This window comes from Tympanuchus pallidicinctus, unplaced genomic scaffold (assembly GCF_026119805.1).
Source record: "Tympanuchus pallidicinctus isolate F22 unplaced genomic scaffold, pur_lepc_1.0 scaffold22, whole genome shotgun sequence".
Taxonomy (NCBI): domain Eukaryota; kingdom Metazoa; phylum Chordata; class Aves; order Galliformes; family Phasianidae; genus Tympanuchus; species Tympanuchus pallidicinctus.
The window spans coordinates 5,880,979-5,901,438 of NW_026294739.1; the positions used below are offsets into that span (position 1 = coordinate 5,880,979).

Sequence of the window (20,460 nt, forward strand, 5' to 3'; positions counted from 1 at the left end):
CATACATCTAAACGTGGGATCCAAACTTAAAAGCTCACTGGAACTATCCTGCAACATATTTTTATCTCGTTACTCAACTACAGAGGTATTTTTGAGAACAGAAAAATTAGAACGTGTTACAAAAGCACTGGCAACTCATTCTCCTCCAGGACAGACATTTATAGAATCATAGAATGGCTTGTGTTGGAAGGGACCCGAAGGATCATCAAGTTCCAACTCTCCTGCCAAAGGCCATTTAACTCACTCAAAAACTCCCTATTCTATCACTTCAATACTATGGTGAAATGGAACAGATGATGTTCTTTTATATACATAAACACACATACCTACTTCATTATCTGACCACATTTTAACTAAATTTGCATTAACCAGAAAACCAAGTAATCTAACACTCACATGTTGAGATAGGTATTCAGAGCACATGAGATAAATCATCATTTGGTCTGTCCTTCTACTTCCTTTCATTAAAGAGGAGTCCAGAGGACTCAAAGGAATAGATGACGGCATTTTAGAGAACAAAAGCATGGCTGTTGATCAATCATACTGGTGCAGATATTTAGATTTTCTGTTTTGCTCTCTACAAATATGCAGCACTCCAAAATCAAGAAGACAAAAGGCTTCTACAACCAAATAAAACAAAACCAGGGATGGTTTGTAAAGAAATGGAATGAAATACAAAGAAGTGAAAAAAGGCTCCACTAGATAACATATACATTCCACCTATGAAACAGTGTTTTAAAAGAACATCAGCGTACCCAGTTCTTCATGACACATCTATTATACACAAAGATGTGCACACATCTTTGCTACAAGTACAGCATGCAAACAGCTTCCTATCAAGAGGTTTTCACTGTTGTGCTGGCCCAGTGGATATGGCCATGAGAACAGCCTCAATATCCCCAACCACTTAATATACTTGTAGCTACCATTAAAAATTAAGTTCTAGCAAAGAAAAATTACTACATCAGAATGAACACTAGCATTTGTTGCTCCTTCATATACATTGAGCTAGTTGAAATATCCTTAGTCTCTACTGAAACCATTCTGGTTCTGAGCTGCAAAGGCATAGTGATGGAACAACACTACTCAAAACTCTGGCTACCAAGGGTTTGATGTTGGACAGCAGAACATCACTTTTCATTAATGCATGATTTTCAAAAAAGTAGTAACAACTAGATATGTATGCTTTGTTGTCATTGATTTAACATACTTCCTTCAGAAGGAAATTTCACGTAGCAGATAAAACATCATCCCTTTTCCAGACTTACAAACCATGAGCAGCAAGCAGCTTATAACCAGCAGTAGTAGAGTTAAAAGATCCTTGTTTAGTTCTTTGCAGGCAAGTTTTAATTCACTCTACTGAGCATCTGAGTAATTGCAGCAAGAGATTTTAATAATTTATGTGTTCGTGTGTGGTTTCATGCAACCTTGTTTTAGTTCAGATCTATATTCCTAAAACTATACAGTTGTCTCCTGCTTTCAATTTATCTCCTGCTTATCCCCTGCCATGATTGTTATTTTTGCCCTAAAAAATTATTGCTGCCTGTTCTGTATTGTTGACCTATTTTTAATGAATTCCTTTTAAACTCCGCTCTTCCAGAAATGAGATGAAACTTCACTCTTTCAGAAATTTGACGAGAGTTTCATACATCTCTATAATGCTCATCTTTTTGTTCTACAGACCCATTACTTGACAGCTGGATCACTCTTATCCAGAGAAACACTCTGAAAATGCAGATGCTGGCATGAGGTACATTGCAGTTTCTGAATCCCACAATCACTAGGATGGCATGCAGGACATTAAATTATTCAAATGCAATCTCTTGCTGTCCTGGGATTCTGGTTGGAAAAGTCCAGCAGGCTCACTTGAGCAATGCTCACACACTGTTTTCTTATTCACGCATCCTTCTTTTGCCTGAACTTTGAAGTAAGCTGGAAAAGTACATCGCATTCAATTATTAACAATTAAGGATATAGACCAGAATCCTAGGTTTTTGTCCTGAATTGCAAAAAAATGACATTTCTACTTTGAATATCCTTGTAGTTAGTTACAGTACAAAATAACAGACCGTGTCACCAGCAGCTGATGAGCATGTCTTGCCCTTGTTCGGTCACTTACTGTTCACTGTTACTGCTGCAAAATTCAGTAGAGCAGATTGCCAGCTGGTGACCTCCGTGCTTCTTCAGAAACCTTCTGAAAAAGTTGCCACAAAAAACAGTCCAGACCCATTATCCAAAACATTCCAAGTTCTCATTCAGATCTGTTTTTTCATGGAGTTGTTCCCACAAAAACAGCAGCACATGCAAGATCAGAATCAGGAGGCCCATTCTTATAAGGAAAAAAGGTAATTCATTTTCTAGATTTAAAATGGAAATCCTAGCTGATGTTAAAACATCAGGAGGAATCACTAACTTGCAGAAAAATGCTTCGACAAAGCAAAGGCTGATGTTTCATCAAAGCTTTTGCCCCATAGACTTCAGCATTCCTATCAACTAAGGTTGATACAACTATCACCATGGAAAAAGATAACAAAGCTCTCAACATGGGCTGGATGTGGTAAAGGTGATTTGGACCATGAAATTTCTCCAAACAGATAATTTCTTTTATCGTAAGTTATTTATTTGCTTCCCTCTGCTTAAACAAAACAAAACCAGATGCGATACAAATAAATTACAGCTTCTGTCATTTTTGGCATGTGTATGAACTTGGATGTACTCAGTAACCCAGGAGACTGCAGACATCTGTTAAATTCATGCCATCAATGTAAGGTAAGTTGTGACAACCTCACCCAGCCCAGGTGAGCTGACCATGAAACACTATGAAAGCAGCCAGCTGTAGAGGCTTGGAAACACCAACTGCCAGATGAAGAGCAGGACCTGACCCCAACCTAACTGCACATGGGTACTGGACATCCATCAGCAGGCACTGCTCTGGGGCTGGAATTTAATGAAAGCCCATATCCAAAACGGCTCAGTTACAACTCAAAGATTGCCAAAGGTTGCTGTGAGTTGATTGCTTAGTCAAGACAACAAATTTGTTAAAAATAACTGCTGATTCGTTTCAGCTTTTAAATAGGAACAGGCTATTTTTCTGAGAGACTATGAAGTGCATGCAAACGTCTGAAAAATTCAGCTTTTACCCTGAGAATGATTAATCCTATGCAGCTGTTCTCCTGGAATACTTTCAAATGTGTTCAATAAACCTTAAAGATTTGTTACAGATTGGTGACAGAATTATTTTGCATGACTAACTTCACTTTTTCATGAACTGTGAAACTTTGAGAGAAGATAGCTTGTACTGATTTGGGTGATTAGTAAGTAAGAAAGTTTTAAATAGAGAGCACTACTACTCCGTTACTCTGTTAGTTATTCCTGCCTCAAGAAACATATTTTCCAAGGACAAACGCACAATGCCCACTGTCCTCAGGACCTGTATATTTCCTATATACATATATTTGTCTCTGTTTAAAACAGTCATTCATGATGTGTAAGAAAAGGTAAAGAAAAAACCTGAATTAGCACACTTCTAGATTTTAAATCAATCCTTTTCAGTTTAAGCTTGTCTTCCCAATTTCCACTCATGTTGCTCCCAGAACAATTTCTAGATGTTCTCGATGAGTTTATCTTATCTGCTTCAGCTGTTTTCTCCTGCTAAACAGGGCTCTAATTCAAGAGAACATTTAATTACTTTCAAATTTTTAAATTCTGTCCCTAAGCTTTGCAAAAATCAATTTGTCATGGAAGTAACGCTTACAGTCTTGATTCAGAAATTGACATAAATTCTTGAAGACCATCCTCCCTTGAAATATCTTTCCAAACTTCCTTGTTATGGTGTAAGATTTTCAAGAGCACCCTTACAATTTAGCAGACTACTAAGTGTTGTTCACTTGCAGGGTGGCATTTTTGAAAAACTACACTGTTGCTGAATACGGCAGGATTTGGAGATGCTTTTGAAAAGCTCTTACTCAATTGCAGCCTCATTCAGCTCATTTATTTCAGCGTAGAAATATGTAGTTCAAGCTTCTTATTTATCTGTGGCTCTCATGTTTCTTCTCTCACATCTCTATTGGTATTTACCACAAACCATCTGCTTCCACCTGCTTCACCCCTCCTTCCAAAACACAGATTTCCAGTTTATTGTCTAACAGAGGTTTAAAAAATTTTTTTTCTTTTAAAAATTCTTTTAACTTGATGTCTTGGGACTGGGTTTCATTCTAACTGCTGACCAGCATAGCGTGCCACAGATTATTTCCTTTCCTGTTGCGACACAGCCATGCTGCATGGCAGCAGCCCAGAGCAGCACTGTCAGGCACACAACACTCCAAGCACTGCCTTCCCCATCCTCTATTCTGCATCTCTGCCTGTATGATTCAATGTATCATCTTTTCTTCCTTTTATCATCCTTTCTACTGACAGTTCTGTAAGCAATTCCAATAAGACCAACTGCTTCAAAGAGCTTAAAGCCTGAAGAACGTTCATAGGAAAGTACTAGTGTACACACAGCTAGCTGCAGCTCAAGAACAACCCCAGGAAGGTCCTGCTAATTTCTTCATTCATCCAAAAGAAGTGATGTACAGTGCCTCACTTGCAACTGTTCCTTTAAAACTGAATTGCTATTCCTGTGTGCAACATCTTGGAAAGTCTCCACTACATATCAAAATGCATAAAACATTTCTGGAACATAAAACAGTTCTGGAAAACAAAGAGGACCAAAATATTCCATACAATTACTTGACCAAAACCTTTCACCATTTTGCAACACCTTTAATAAAATAAAAAATAATAAAAAAAAAATCATGTAAACACTAAAATTGAGATAATTCAATTATCTTTAAAGTAAGATTTTGCATTCAAATGCATTTGATTATCTGAGTGTAATTAGAATATTTTTGAATTTTAAAATATCACAACTCTATACTGCATTACATTTCTGGATATGAAGAATTTTCCTTTCACTGGAAAGGCATCAGCCTAGGTTGAGTCCCCTCTAGAAGTTCCCATTCCTTCACTGGCCTTTAGAGCAGATGAATCATCTATCTGATTTAGACAACCTCTCAAGATTCATACACAACATTAATAAGAGGAGAATTTAAAAAAGAAGCAAAACTTTTTGCTCTTTCATGACTGTCTTTTCTCTGAATGGCAATGCAATCTTGTTTCCATATTGCAGAACAGTAAGTCCTTGGCACAGGATTCTATTACATTGCCTGAAATCTTTGTCATGAAATAAGCTTTCATCCAGCAATGTAGTAAGAATTACCCTGAACACTGAAACTTATTTCTAGTATGATCCTATCGTGAAATAAAACCTTCTAAAACAAAGTGCTGAACATTCTGGATAGCAAGTTTTTAGACTCCTAAGCTGGAATCTCCAGACACACCATTACTGACCGCTGAGTGGCAGTGTAAGGAAAACAATGCCAAAACCAAAGTGAAAATCCATACTGTCATAGAAACTGCCTGATCATTTACACAGACTTTCCCCATTAGGAAGCACGTGTTTTCTCAGAGAATACATGCTGATGTACCATATTGTGCCCTGATCACATTAACTGATAACAGTATTTCATATATGAAATAATGATTCTGCATCTGCATCTCAAATGGTGTGGTTAAGAAAAGAACACCTGCAGGCTTCTTTAAGAAAATTCAGAGAAAGTTTGTGGCAGTCTGTTAGACAATACAGGATGTTGTCCTGAAAGCTGAAGGCTTATAAATCAATGCGGCAGTAAGATGGATATTGTGAAAACAAGAAATAAAACAGCATTCAATACCAAGTGAATATTTAAAATTAAAAAAACAATAAAAAAGAAAATAAATCTTTCAGAGGAAAGTTCTGGAACTGAGGAACATCAACAACATGTATTATGAACAATACAGCTACAATAAAAGTCACTGTTTAAAATTATTAACTAGGTATATTAAACATTTTAAACATACAGCAGACTTCAGGTATGTATAAAAATTAAGTGAAAAGAAAGCTTCAGACGAGCTAACAGATAAACACTTAATTTAAATAAGGCTTATTCATAAGGCTCAGAGACTGAAAAAGACACAACGGACTAGCAGTCATAATCTAGCAGCAGCTGTTCACCTACCTTCTATGATCAAGAGAAGCTACAAAGAAAAGAAAAACACAATGGGATGAAATATTAGTATTACCAACAGGATTTTAAGTACAATCTCAGTTCTTCAGCCAGCAACTTCCCTCTGCTAAGTACTCCATTCTACAAAGGAATACCAGATAAAGCAGCATGATAAGAAACTTTTTTTTTTTTTAAATTGACATGCAAACTACAAAAATACTTCTCATTTGCAAACAACCCATTCGGAAAAAGAATAAGTGAAATGTGAAAGCAAGGAAGAGAGGTTGCATTGCATTATATGCAGGCAGGTGGCAACAGATGGCTGAGAACAGAAGACCATAGGCTAGAAAGATTAAAGCAGAACAGAAGCCTCTTTCAAGATTCAGTATTTCTGCACAAAAGATGATTTTTTTTCTCCTTTTATGCTGCTTCTTAAGATGTGGTTTTATGTGAAACTTAAACCCATCTGAACTCACACTCACATCTGCCTGCCCCTGCCTTTTTTCCACATCACCACTAGCAATCGCCGGTACATGGCAAGTCAGATCAAGTTGCTGATGCAGCTGAAAGTTAATTTGTTTTCTTCCTTTTGCCACCTGCGTGTCCACAACTACTGCTAGCAACATCACAAAGAGAGCACAGCACAATCATTCCTGGGGATGAGAGGAACAGATGAGATTGCTCTTTTCAGCAGCAGCTGCAGGCTCTTTGGATGATTTATAATAGTAAACTTGAGAAAGTAAGATCATAGAATAACCACATTTTTCTAATCTTTCCTATTAATCTGAATTATGAGAAACCTGAAACACCGTTAAAGGAGCTGCAATCAAATGCACCTCAAGCTGCTGAGTACCAGAAGGCAGTCTTCCAAGACTAGCAGTTCAGTACATTCACAAATTTTCTGTGCAAAAAAGTGCTGAATATATGCTGCATGTCTTCTCTTTGGAGTTAATGAAGCAACAGCTGTATGAACCACAATGTAATAGTTTATGTATAGTGTGTTGTAAAGCATGAAGCTAAAGTAGAATAGTGATACAATCAGGCAAAAATTAATATAACGCAATTATCACAACAAAGGCTCTTCTGGGAAAGTAGAAAAAGATGCCATAAGAGGAAAAACCCAAATGTTTGTCAGTCAGCCTGAAGGAGCTGCTCCTCGTTCCTAAAATGGCGCTGTGTGCCCACAGCACCTCTGCTTGTGGCAGCACCTGACGAGCTCGTGTGGCCTCCTGCCATACTGCCTTAGAGCACCCATCTCCTGGGGGCTTGGACTCGATGATCTCTGGAGGTCCCTTCCAACCTCTACAATTCTGTGATTCTGTGATCTCCTCAGGTCTTAAACACTGACACGGATCAATCTGAGTTAGGTTAGGGTTGTTGAACAGTAACTCACGATCTCACTGTGGACAAAAAGGCCAAAGAAGGCCACCAGCTACAGCGTGAGTTGGATCCCATAGATATGACAGAAAAATGCAGCAACTATATGAAATATCAAAGCAATTGCCCAATTTCTCACTTACTAATAATGCAATTAAAGCCATGAGGAGCTAATTAGAAAAGTTAAATACAGATGTGGGAAAGAACAGATTAAAAACTCTGTCTGGTCTATGCTGAGGATCACGGGACAGCTTTTGAATTTCCCCTCAGGTTTTGATTTTCACCTGGAAAGGATGTGACCACACAGAGGGGACAAATTATATCCAGAACCTGAAGATGGTCAACCAGCTGCTCCCTCAGTCCTGGTGGCTCAGGGTGAACCTGTGCAGAGCAGACATCAGCAACAGCATTACAGGGATGTCCACACAGCCCACTGCAGCCTTCTGGGCTGCAGCCTCTCCCACCCAGGTACTCAGGATGAGCCCAGCCAGCCTCCACCTCTGCAGTATCTGTGCTGCAAGATTCAGGCCCAAATTCCAATCCTCTGGATTGCCACCTCCATCTCCAGACACAAACACACTTGAGCTAAATCCCAGCCTCTCTTCCTTCTTGCAGTGCAGCACAAGTGCAGGCTTTGCTCCTCTAGTGAGGCCCCAGGCACTGACAGGGCTGCAGAGCCCCAGCCCACCTCAGTGCTCTGCAGGGCCCTGTCAGCCCATACCCTCCCAGCTTACTGAGCTCAGCATAGACTCGCTTCTGTATGATTTCTCTGTGCTCAATCTCCTATGCTGCCCTTCATCCTAGCTGTGTCACTGTGGGCCAGAGGAATTTAGCTACTCAGAAAAAAACTTGGTATCATCTGAGTGTGGGTGATCTCATTTGCTGTCACTTCCGCAGGTAGCTGGTGAATGCGGTACAAAGAAGTCCCGCAGTTCTTCAAATTCCCTTCCTAAAGTTTGAGTATCTACACACTAAACCTATACAACCTACTTTCACCTGATCACAGTGTTGAACTTAATGGTGATACGGTTGCTACCCCAGAGTTTCCCTCCTACTAGCAGCTCTAAGGTTGTTTGCTATTTGTTAGGAAGTTTCCAAGCACAGCTTTCCTGAAACAAGGCCTGGCAGGGACTAGGAGATGGCAGGCACCAGGTCATTCCAGCACGCCATTTTCAACTCCTGTGAATTAATGACTGCCTATAAACGTCTCTAAATGCAGAAGTGACAATGGCACAGTGAGGCAGGTACATGGAGTCTGTGGCAGAACAAAGGAATGATCTCAACTCATGTTTTTAACAAGCAATTATGTTTTCTGTATGACGTGCATGTGGTGACTGCATTTTAGTTTAGCACAGAGTCTTTTGAAGAAACCAGTTGTCACACGTCACCTCTTTACAAGCATCCTTCTAACTTGCAAGACCCTCTGCAGATTTGAGAAACAGCATGAAAAAAATGGTAAAAATCAAAGTGTCACCATTAGCTTTCTGGTGTAGCACTGGTAAAAATACTTATGAAATGTAATCAAATGGAAGTGAATTGATAATATCTCATTGGTTTAGTAAAAAAAACAAAAACCACAACAGAAAATACCAACATAATTAAATCAATTCAATAGACAACACTGGAGAGTGCACAGTGACAGAAAGGTTGTCATTAAAATAAAATTTGTGAAAAACTGCTAGGAAACCACAAAATTTAACCCTGCCACTTAGCCACAAAGAACTGTTTGCAGCTTAATATTTTCTAGAGATCACCATCAAGACTGCATTAACTCACTGGGTCACAGTCAGCAGGAGAGTTATCTATACTTTTGCTAAGTAACAAATCTCTCCTTTTTTTCCCTCTATGACCTTCTCTCTTCTGGTTCCCTTCCTCAACTACACACTTTGTTTACTCACCTCTCCTATAACTCTCCTCTTTTGCATTTTGTTTTAAGCTGCTAATCAAAGGCAATACATTTTCCTTGATAAGTAATTTGATCTAGTAAGTGATGCCTTATTTCAGCAAATGACAGCATCCTCTGCAATGTGCACATTCAGTGGCCAAGTCCTGGCTGGCTGACAGTCCCCAAAGAGGACATCCACAGTCAGTCATTACTGAATAACATTTTCAGTCAACTTCAGTACTGTCTGAAGTGTCCTTGGTGATTTGTTTACAACTATCACATCACGGTTTATCAAATTTGCAGATTAGGAAAGGTCTGATGGGGTGACAGATAATAAGGGAGAAGCAGGCAGTTGCACAGAAAAATTGACATCACTTGAAGAATTATACGTATTCAAACACAGTGCTGATGTAAAAGCCAAAGTTACATATCAAAGAAGACGACATCAAGTTTTAATTATGAGAAGAGAGGCTATTTCAGGAAATAGCAGCTAAAAAAACATAAGGGTCAAAACAGACATGCTGCTAAAATATGAATTTTCAAAGCAGTGCCACAGCAAATGAAACAAAGAAGGGAAAATAGCAAGGATAATGTGTTCCTCACACAAATAATGAAGTGTGGAACAGGGCCAGAAAAGAACTATTTTTACCCGCCTGCAGACCACTGACTAGCAAAACCAGTTTTAAGAGAAGGTAGAATCTGGCACGTATGCAGGAGATATAATTTTATTAAAAGTTAAAGTTGTTTCCTTCTAATAAAATATTTAACTATGTGTCTAGCTCAGCAAAATACAATCAAGTTGTGGCTTGCTTGCAGCATGCAGCAACCTGGGAAGGCGATATTATTATTTAGTTTCATGGAAAAAAGTGACAAGAATCAGCAGTGGATAGCAGCTCAAAGCAGGCAGTTTTAGGTATAGATATACAGTTAAAAACAATGAAAGAGAAACACATTTATTGTCATCCAACTACATATCATAGTCAAAGAGAAAGATTTTGACTTGTTCAAGTGAGACTTTACGACCTTTCCTATAAAAACTGTAAGACTAGATGAACTAATAATTTTTTCTAGACTTAACATCTGATTTTGGTGGGGTTTTTTTCAGTCCCATGTGAGCACTACGGAAATGAAACCTGTTCTCAAGAAAATCTTCCAAGAACGTCTTCTTTCCCTTCATCAGCAGCTGCAGGCAGCACAGATTTAACAGCTTGCAAAAAAAAAGAACCCACTTTTTTTTTTTTGCATTACTTAATGTGTATTGCAGATAACGATGCTCTGGGACCTCCTTGCTCTGCTTGTGTTGCAGAGACAGCAAGCGTCTGGCACAGAGACCTTGGGAGAGCCACAGGTGGCCAAGAGAAGATTCATTTGCCTAGAATCTCTTGAGTTAGGAACACTGACAGCTGAAAATCTGCTTTGACAGAAGAACTCCAAGATGTGCGTTGGAACTGCGTTTCTCAGCATTGCTTAGCAATTCCTATTTAGGGGTGAAATTGGACATTTGATCCAACTTAGCCTTCCAACTCATGTAGTTTTTAAGTACCCATATATGTAAATTATGAATTCTGGCTTATTTGCATTCTCCTGGCTTTCTTCCTGCCATTCCTCAACTGTTCTGCTAATAGAAGGAGAAGCACCTCCAGATGAACCTGGAGGCACCAATTTTGTTCTCTTTTAGTTTAGAAGAGGATTAGAGGAAAAGGGAGTTTCTCAAGAACAAAAGAAAACAAATGTCAAGACACCCCAGCTTAACCTGAAAAACAAACAAACAAACAAACTTCCTGGCAGGAGTGAATTTATAAGCAGAGATAACATCTTCAATGAGAGTAATGCAATAGCCTAAAAAACATACAAACTTTCAGGGTAGGTAGGCTGAAGCTTTGATCCTCAAATCAAAACACAACTTGAAATTAGTGATACAAGTTTAATTTATGCAAATTAATCAATTACACCATCGAAGAATTTCATAGATTCAACTGTAAAGGATGAAGAATCTGAAAAGCAGAAACTTGCTAAGTCATTAAATCCTACTAGAAAGAGGAAAGGTGTGTTTTGTTAGAAAACAGAGGAACTGCTGCAGGTTCAGGAAGATCAAAAGCTATAGCACATATATTGAGTCTATAAGTAGACCATAATGTAATAGAATCATTTCTTTCATCTCCTTGTCTCCTGCACTGTAACTATTGATTATACTAATCATGTTTTAAAATTCCTTAATTTGAGTTTAACTTTGAAAATTCTCATTTGTATTTCAATAGTAGGAAGCATTTCTGAGTCTGAAAATTTGTCTATTCCTTTACAATTCAAGTTGGTTTCACAAGATATGTTACTTTGTCCTATGGATTCAACATATAGGTACAATACAGAAACCTTCAACAAATAAGTGTTTTGAATTTCTGTAAGTAAATGCCAAAAGGAGAAAGCAAATAACAAATAATGTAGGAGTAACATAGGAAACCAGGATCTTCAAACCTCTGCTTTCCAGCTCAGATTCAGCAGGAAGCTGGAGGCCGTGGCTTTCACATACAGAAGAACTTTTTGAGACACAACTACAGATTCATTATTATTTTCACTCAGAGGGTGGTGACGCACTGGAACAGGCTGCCCAAGTAGGTTGTGGATGCCCCATTCCTGAAGGCATTCAAGGCCAGGCTGGATGTGACTCTGGGCAGCACAGCTCTTCTGCCTCAGCTCTATGGACATCACTTCCCTGGACTGCATCAGGAGAAGCATTAGAAGCAGCTCGAGGTCATCGCTCCATTCCACTCCACTCAGCCCCAGCGTCCAGGTCTGGGCTCCCCAGTACAACAGAGCCCACCTGGACACACTGGAAAGATCCCAGCGAACAGCAGCAGGAGAATAGAAGCATCTCTCCTACCTGAAGAGAACTGGGACTAACTGTTCCTCCCATCAAAGAGGTGTGGGAAAGGAAACTTGCAAGTATCAGTAAATTATCATAGAATCACCAAGGTTGGAAAAGATCCACAGAATCATCCAGTCCAACCATCTACCGATCACCAATAGCTCTCACTAAACCATGTCCCTCAACACAACATCCACACATTCCTTGAACATCTCCAGGGTCGGTGACTCCACCACCTCCCTGGGCAGCCCATTCCAGTGCTTGACCACTCTTTCAGAAAAGCAGTATTTCCTCATGTCCAGCCTGAATCTCCCCTGGCGCAGCTTGAAGCCATTCCCTCTAGTTCTATCACCAGTTACATGAGAGAAGAAGCTGACCCCCAGCTCACTGCAACCTCCCTTCAAGTAGTTATAGAAAGCAAGGTCTCCCCTGAGCCTCCTCCAGACTGAACAATCCCAGCTCTTTCCTCCACTCCTCATAAGACTCGTGCTCACCAGCTTTGTTGCCCTTCTTTGAACACACTCTAGGGTCTCAGTGTCTTTCTTGCAATGAGGGGCCCAAAACTGGACACAGTATTCAAGATGCAGCCTCACCAGTGCTGAGTACAGGATAATTACTTTGGTGTTCCTGCTGGCAACACTGTTTCTGATGCAAGCCAAGGAAATCCTGAATTTGGTAGTCTCCTATTACCTTTGGAGAGATTAAATACAAACTCAACCTGGGACCTCGACGTAATCAGACAGAAGAGCCAAACACAGTGCTGTCCACAGTTCACTACTGTTAGCAGTGAGTTAACCAAGACCAAAAATGGACCTGCTCCTATTAACAACTGTTATGAAAAGAAATCCTTCTACTATGTCAGCCACAAATAAATCAACAATTTCATAGCATAACATAGTTGGTACCAGTGACTGTGCAGCTGGAGATGTCCACAATGCATGTCTGCTTCACGTCAGCATCTCAGAAGGAATTAGAGCACTACATAAAAAACAGTGGTCCTTAATACAAAGGGATATCAGAACCTATGGTGATACGAACTATAAGAAATAGAAGAAAATTCTCAGTTGTTTTGGATGTTCATACAAAGAAACAGTGAAAAATAAAATCATCAGATCACTAACATGGCAGTTTCTGGCAGAACCTGGATTTCAACTTCTGTGTTCTGGAAACCAATGCAAACAAAACTACCCCTGGTTTTTTTGGGTTTTTTTTGGAGGGCTTATTTATGCAAATAGATCATAGAACTTGGTAAACATTTTAATAGCTGCAGCAGCTGATGCCAGGCTTTGCTTTACTTAGGTAGCTTGGGTTTGTTTGGTTCCATCTCTAAACAAGGCCTGATAGAATACTCAACTCAGCAGGATCCATATCCTTTTAATTCCCATGAATTAAATGCAGCTATAATTTACCTATAAATAAAGCAAAACTCCATGCCTCAAAATAACGTCACAGGTACCTCTGCTGTGATTGAGGAGTCACTTCCAAAAGCGTACATCGAAATTCTGGCCACGTGTCTTAGAACTGCTCACATTTTGTTATAGGAGAAGCAGTAAACTTGCCAAACTGATTTTCTCTGTGAAGAGTAAACAGGTAGAAGCATTCCGCAATTGAAAGCACACATTAGTTTCCCAGGTATGTAGAAACCAGTTACTTGTGTCTCTGTGAATATATTTTTTTTCTACATAATATGAACACTGTATTTATGGTAAGACTGCAATTTCAGGTGAAGCTGCCTTTCACTGTGCATTTATTTGCCCTGCATTTAAATAGTTTGGGTATCCACAAGTTTCTGCAGTTATAGCAATAATGACAGAGCAGTTGTGCTCTGTGCCTAGAAGTTAACTCCTTAAGTTCCAGTGTGTAGAACAAGGTGTAACTTCATATGACTGCAGAGAATCCAGAATCCTTCAGTCCTGAGGCACATGTAGTCAGTGCAGGGGTTTCAGGGTGCTGTCTGTGGAAATAATATCCAGGGAGGAAAAGGCCACTTAAACTTTAAACATCAATACCTGGTGGTGACAGAAGCATGAACAGCCTTCCTCGAGTTTTACTTGCACCTCATAGAGAGCCTACAAGAAGAGACAGAAACACAGCACAACTTACTGCTGTTGGAATTTGTTGAATTCCAACAGAAATGCTATTCTCAAGAGCTTTGCCCCCACTGTTGCACACTTCTATTTGCTCTCCTTTACCTGCAGTCAGTGGTGTTCTGCTTTGAGTCAGATGCTTCCAAACAGCTTATTTTAAACACTGCCTGTAAAACACTGCAGTTCTTCTCTGAAGGAATCACTGCAATCTAAATAAAAAAAAGGGGCAGTGAGGCCATTCATTTTGGCCTCTGCATGTTCTGTATTTCACATGGCTCTATATCTACAAAGAACATTTCCTAAGGAATAACTTTTTAAAAATATTTTATTTATCAAGCAAACGAAAGATTTTTACTTCATGATCACCAGACGTTCTCTCATGAAATAAAAAGAAATGAATAAAGACCCTGAATTCTTTTAAGCATGCAGAATTAAAACCACTATGAGGTTTATGTTTTTGAAAATCACCACTGCAGAGCCAAAGTCTAGCTTCCCCTTTGAATATCACTCCCAGTCTCAACTAGACACCGTTTTTTCGTTTAACTTTCTCAAAGCATTCACCTAACTGCACTTTGCCAGCATGTTTTTCCAAATTAAAAAAACTTCTGCAGAAACCATCTGCTTGACATCACTAACATATTAAAAAAATATCACTCAATACAATGTATTGGAAATGTTTGGGGGTTTTTACATGGGAACCAAAGTCAGCAGTGCTGACTCAGGCAGATCTCCCACTGATGTCAGTGGGAACTATACCTGAACGAGCACTGCTGGACCTGATACAAATTTTGCTGCATAGCAATTGCTGCTGAGTAACATGAGAACATATGGTTATAGTTGAATAATGCCAACTGTAAGGGAGATGAGGAGGAATTTTTTTGGAATCTCGGGCCTGCTGCTTTTTTATAACTATCAGAAACACTCAAAAGATTCTTGCAAATCTACTCCCATAAGAACTTTTCCCAGCTTCATGTGAACACTGAGAAACAACTGTGAAGTCTGAATCTATCTCAACAGAAAGTTTCAGTGAATTTGTTGAGATAAAAACATGGAACACCAGAGCACTATTAAGTGTTGCAGCTGCTCTACAGATTGTATTATATTACCTCTGGGTGAGAATGCAGACATTTCAGAACATCTTCTTTGCTCCAATCTGAAGAAAAAGCCTTCATGGTACTGGCTTTGTCAGACCAGCAGTGACATGCATACATCAGCTGCTATTCTAAATGTGAACAGCTTGTCAAACTGGACTCCTAATTCAGGTGTTACGAAATTACAGCTTTACTAAGTCTAAAAGCTGAGTCCTATAAATGATCACTGAGGTTATAGCTTCTGTGAATGGCGATCTTGAAAGCAACACCTCTAGGTGGATAAATCCAGCTCCCTCCTCTACAACACCTGCAGAACGATGAAGGGCAATGTTCAGAAAATAATGAAGAGAAGCTGACCACATATCCAGTCTTAACCACAACTTTAAGGTAAGGGACTTTGTATCTTCAGTAATTCCTAGGAAGGGAGTGCATTTAAGATCAAATGGTAGGTGAAGTAATTCCTATTCCAATGCACTAATTAGCATTTACCCATCACAAAGGACACAACTTCGTTACAGCTCCTAGCTACATGCCTCTTTGCTTTAAATTTCACAAAAAAGATTCATGTCTTTTGCTATAAATACTTTCTATTATTCTTGGTGTGTCAGCCACAGGAAAACTTCCAGATCGGGACTAGAAAAGCTATGCTCTTCTTGTACAGAGGCAAGGACATAAAAGCTGAAAGTCACTGCACCTACTGCCCAAGTTTGTTTGTGTGATAAAAGCTGAAGTGGTTTTAAATTAAAAATACAGAAATAAGAGAGCTCTAACAGCAAATATGGTAGTACAGCATTATAACAAGCAGTCATCCTCTCTATTAGATTTGTCAGAGGGTGGACTTCTTTAGTAAGTATGGTATCTTGCCACACCCAAGCTTAAAGGATAGAAAGACTGAGAAGTTTCAACTGCATTGTAATTTAGCATTTGACCTCTGTTTTGGGAGAAAGCCAATGCATCAGCACCTCATAAATTATTGCTCAAGTCACTCCAGAAACAGACAATTGACAATGTTTACATTCCAGTAACATGAGCCTTGAGAATTGATGTGAGGAGCAGGAATTCAGCAAATCAGAGAGCAGACTCTGTTCTGGTACTTCTTTTGAGGAGGAATTCTGATTTAGCCTCACTGCTTGTCTCAATCTTAGCTGTACTGACAGACACTGGCTTCCCTACAGCCTTCTTAAAAGTGAATCTATTTGGAAACTTAAGTTTAGCACGAACACTGGCAGTTGTCTCTGGCATATCCTCTTCTATAACATTTCTGTGGACTAAGAAAACTAAACCCAGAAGATTTTGAACCTTTCAGAACAGGGCCCGAACCCAGTGCGAGGGGGTGCATCCATAGCATCACAAAGAACAGCAGAAAAAGAATCAAGTTCTCTTGGATGACAGTTACATGTTTAGAAAAAAAGTCTGGAAGTTCTAGTAAGGACATTTGGTACAGAGAAAGAGGTACCATCTGGAATCTCAATCCTATCAAATAACTCAATTAACACACAAAGGCACCTTTCATTTTCTCACAGTATCAGTTCCACATTACTGTACCATTAAAAGGCTGTTATCTTGGGCCTAGCTAAAGAACAAAGGATAAGAGCAATTCCACTGTTGCACCACTGTAGTTATTCACAGGAACCTGAAGCCCAGTTACAGACACTAAAACATTAATTTTAGGAAATGCTTGCCTGAAATGGATTTTAGTGGTGGAAAAATAAGATGTACCGTGACTACTCCACCATTCCTGAACAGCTGCTCACCTGACGTTGCTCTTTCATTTTGGATGAGTTCTTACATATTTACATCACTTTCTTCCTTTTTACCTAGTAAGACAAAAGGTTCAAATTATAAGCAAAGCAAATGGGAAAAATATGCAATCTTGACCACAACTGTAATTTCTTCCCCTTAGCAAAGTTAGAGATACAACATGTATCCTCTCACCCTAAGTGAAAGCAAGCCCAAATATACATCAATGCTGAAATAGTCATCAACTTGCATAGTTACGCCCAAGAGAAGCAAATCTTTATTTCATTTTTGACATCATTACATTATCTTGCTCTTGCTACTTCCACACTTGCTCATATTGCTGTATTTTTACCTCAGATTTCTCTTTTCAGATTGAATTTGTAATTGGGGTGACTGAGAGCAGGACAACCATCTCCATGTCAGGGCATTTGCCTGTATCACACACACACACAGTCAAATGTCAATTTACAACACAATCATTGCATCTCAAAGTGCAATTTAACACATAACTGAGGCATTAGTTTGAGGAGGAGCCTGGCTAGAAACACATTAAAAGTGTAAGACTCGAGAACAACCACATTCAAAGACAGTGACATAAATCAGGAAACAGGACACTACACTGCCTGCAGTATTATCATCTTCACTCATACAGGAACTCAAAGAAACGATTCCAAAACACAAACACTCACAAAGCTGCAGGAGGAGCTGAACTTCCAACTCTGCATGCAGTTGAAGTTCATCAAAGAAGACATGAGTTTTATTTTGGACAGTAGACTTTATTAGAAATTTTCTCTTCATTCATCAGTAAATTCACATTAAAATATGCTGAAGGCAGCTCAGTCTAAATATTTGACATCCTGCCATAGCAACAACTTCCAGTTTAAAAACTAGGTAACTGATGAGGCTGATAATCTGAAACATGTAAGAAATGCAAATAGAAAGCAGCATCTTAAAAATGGGATGAGCCTGAAAAATTAATAACATTTCAGGTGAAGTTGGGGGGAAAAAACAAACAAAAAAAACCAACACAACAAAATCAGTAACCCCCAAAATGGGAAACAGTTAAATGAGAACACCACAGATTCTAAACAGATAAATAAACATTATAGCCACACATACATTAAGAGAGAACCAAGTATTTAGAGTTCATACCACATAAAAATTATAAATTTGTTCAAAAAAGAAGTGATGAGCTGTTTAAAATATTAGTCTCCTGAATTCTTAGGGTAGTGAGCACTTCGCTATAGACTGCAGAACTTTGGAGGGACTACATTTGGTCTTGAAAGCAATGGACTGCATCTCACTTACCGTGTCAAAAAATTGACTTTTCAGACACATATATCTGATTTTTCCTTTCATGCTTTAAATCACACATTCTTCTAGACAACCTGCTTGCTTTCTTCCTTTTTTTTTTTTAAATTTCTCCTCCCTAATGTCAGAGCTTTTAGGTGTTACAGGCTGATGATGCCAGGAACACTCAAAGCTCTTAACAACTCTGGATACCAAAGGTCAGATTTAAGCATTTTTCAAGTTTTCCTTTGCTAGCTGATCATAGTGGGATAGGATATAGAAGAGAGAAAGACAGAAAGAAAGAAAAAAACAAAAAAAAATAAAAACAAAAAGCCACATTATTGAAGAATGCTCTGTCCTGCATGATAGGGGATCTTGCAGGTCAGATTTTCTATTGGCATTTACTCAAGGCATCAACAGTAAACCAATATATGACAGCTTAAGATAATGGCTTTCAGGACTGTAAACACAACAGGCAACAGATAGCACATGAATCTTGATCAAATCAATGTTTTCACATTCTTTAGTAGTCCCCCACAGTGATCTGCTTTCACTGATTCAGAAAAAAATATATATATTAAAAATTAAATAACACTTAAGTGTCCATCACGAAAATGTTTAATTTGCTGTAAACAATTTTCTGCTATTTGCATTGGTGTAGTCCAATGTGAGGCCGGAGGGTTCTAGACGTCTTATTGGTACTGTAAATAATTTTTCAGAGACAGAGGCAAAGGTAGAATTTCTATGTCATGCAGGCGGTCTCTGCCAAGAGCAAAACGAATTGATCTTCGGCACAAGTCCATTAAAGGCAGGGGCTCCGCTGGAGGAAAAAAAAGACAGAGTTAATTTCTCAGCATCTCCACTTACAGTCTGTGTTATTAATATAGATTCTGTATTGTGTTAAGCAGTAGTGAAGCTAGTAATGGCACTGTGAAAAACCTGCCGACCATAAGGTAACTGAGAACTTCCATAGAAGCAAAGAGATAATGCTGCACATTTCAATCATTCCAGCTGACCACAATTTCAGACTGAGCTTCTTCAGCTATAAGGCTTAAAATAACACAGAACCACTTTTCACACTTCCGAAGTTGCAGCATAATGAGTTACTGCATTTCCAGATTTCTAATAAGACAAAGAGCTTCTGCTCTGTAACACAACATTCCGTATGTTGTGTTAACATGAACTAAACTGGCAACTTCTGACCCCTGCATACCAACTCCTTCTGTGCCTCAGGAACTGGAAACAGTACTTAAGGGTAACCAGACTTCTCAGCAAACACTGCTTTTCCTGTGACACTCTCTTAGCCATTCTTTCTTAGAAATCAACCAGAAGCAAAATAAATAAATAAATAAATAAATAAATGACCCTCAAAAATCTATAGGGAATTTAACCTTTACCCCATTAATAAATGAGGGGAGGAGCATTCAGCAGACCAGAAGCCACTGTGCTTGCTCTCACACAGACACAAATAACCTCAAAACACAAAGCAACTGAAATTCCTGATGGACAGAAGTTAAGAATGGAGACCCAAACAACGATGACAGAATCTCAAACTATCTTAACTCTATCTCCTTCCTATGCTGATGTGCAAGTTACAGGGAACTGCAGAAAGGTCACAGCATTTCCTTTCTGTAGTAATGTGAACCACAGTAACTGTGGGATTTGCAATGGAGATTGGTTTGCAGCAGAAATAGGAATAAAGCTGTAAAGACAGGCTATGCCCATCCTCAAGAACAACTTGAACCAGATGCACTTGGCTGCACACATCGCTCTAAAACAGAAGAGCTTTAAAGACTACAGGAAGCTTTCTGTGTTTATGGGGTAAAACCAGCAGCATTTATATTAATGATCCCAAAATATGAGCAAAAATCTGTCATGCCTTTATAACAGTGAGAGCCTTTTATGAACTTGACACGTTTTCTTACAAGCACTCAGAATTGTTCAGCTCCCAACAGTTCTGTCAGGAGCTCTTACATGTCCCACATACGTAGGTTTACACATCTAAAAGTTAATCTATCAATCTTTCAGTTGCTATCATTTT

The 20,460-nt window shown here is 39.0% G+C and overlaps 2 protein-coding genes across 5 annotated transcripts in view; one reads left to right on the forward strand and one right to left on the reverse strand.

Moving 5' to 3' along the window:
• PXYLP1 (2-phosphoxylose phosphatase 1) overlaps nucleotides 1-20,460 on the forward strand; it is an 858,650-nt gene that overhangs the window by 531,847 nt on the left and 306,343 nt on the right. The window contains exon 1 of one of the 3 annotated variants that reach the window (XM_052687074.1): nucleotides 7,395-7,398. The exons of the other annotated variants lie outside the window; for them this stretch is intronic. The gene's annotated coding sequence lies outside the window, so the exon portion shown is untranslated. Of the gene's footprint in view, nucleotides 1-7,394; nucleotides 7,399-20,460 lie in introns of those variants that run through there. 3 annotated transcript variants of the gene reach the window in all.
• SPSB4 (splA/ryanodine receptor domain and SOCS box containing 4) overlaps nucleotides 17,384-20,460 on the reverse strand; it is a 90,264-nt gene continuing 87,187 nt past the window's right edge. For both annotated transcript variants that reach the window (XM_052687078.1, XM_052687077.1), the window contains exon 3: nucleotides 17,384-19,239. In XM_052687078.1, the coding sequence (XP_052543038.1) occupies nucleotides 19,112-19,239 (128 nt within the window). In that variant the 3' untranslated portion in view covers nucleotides 17,384-19,111. The remainder of the gene's footprint in view (nucleotides 19,240-20,460) is intronic.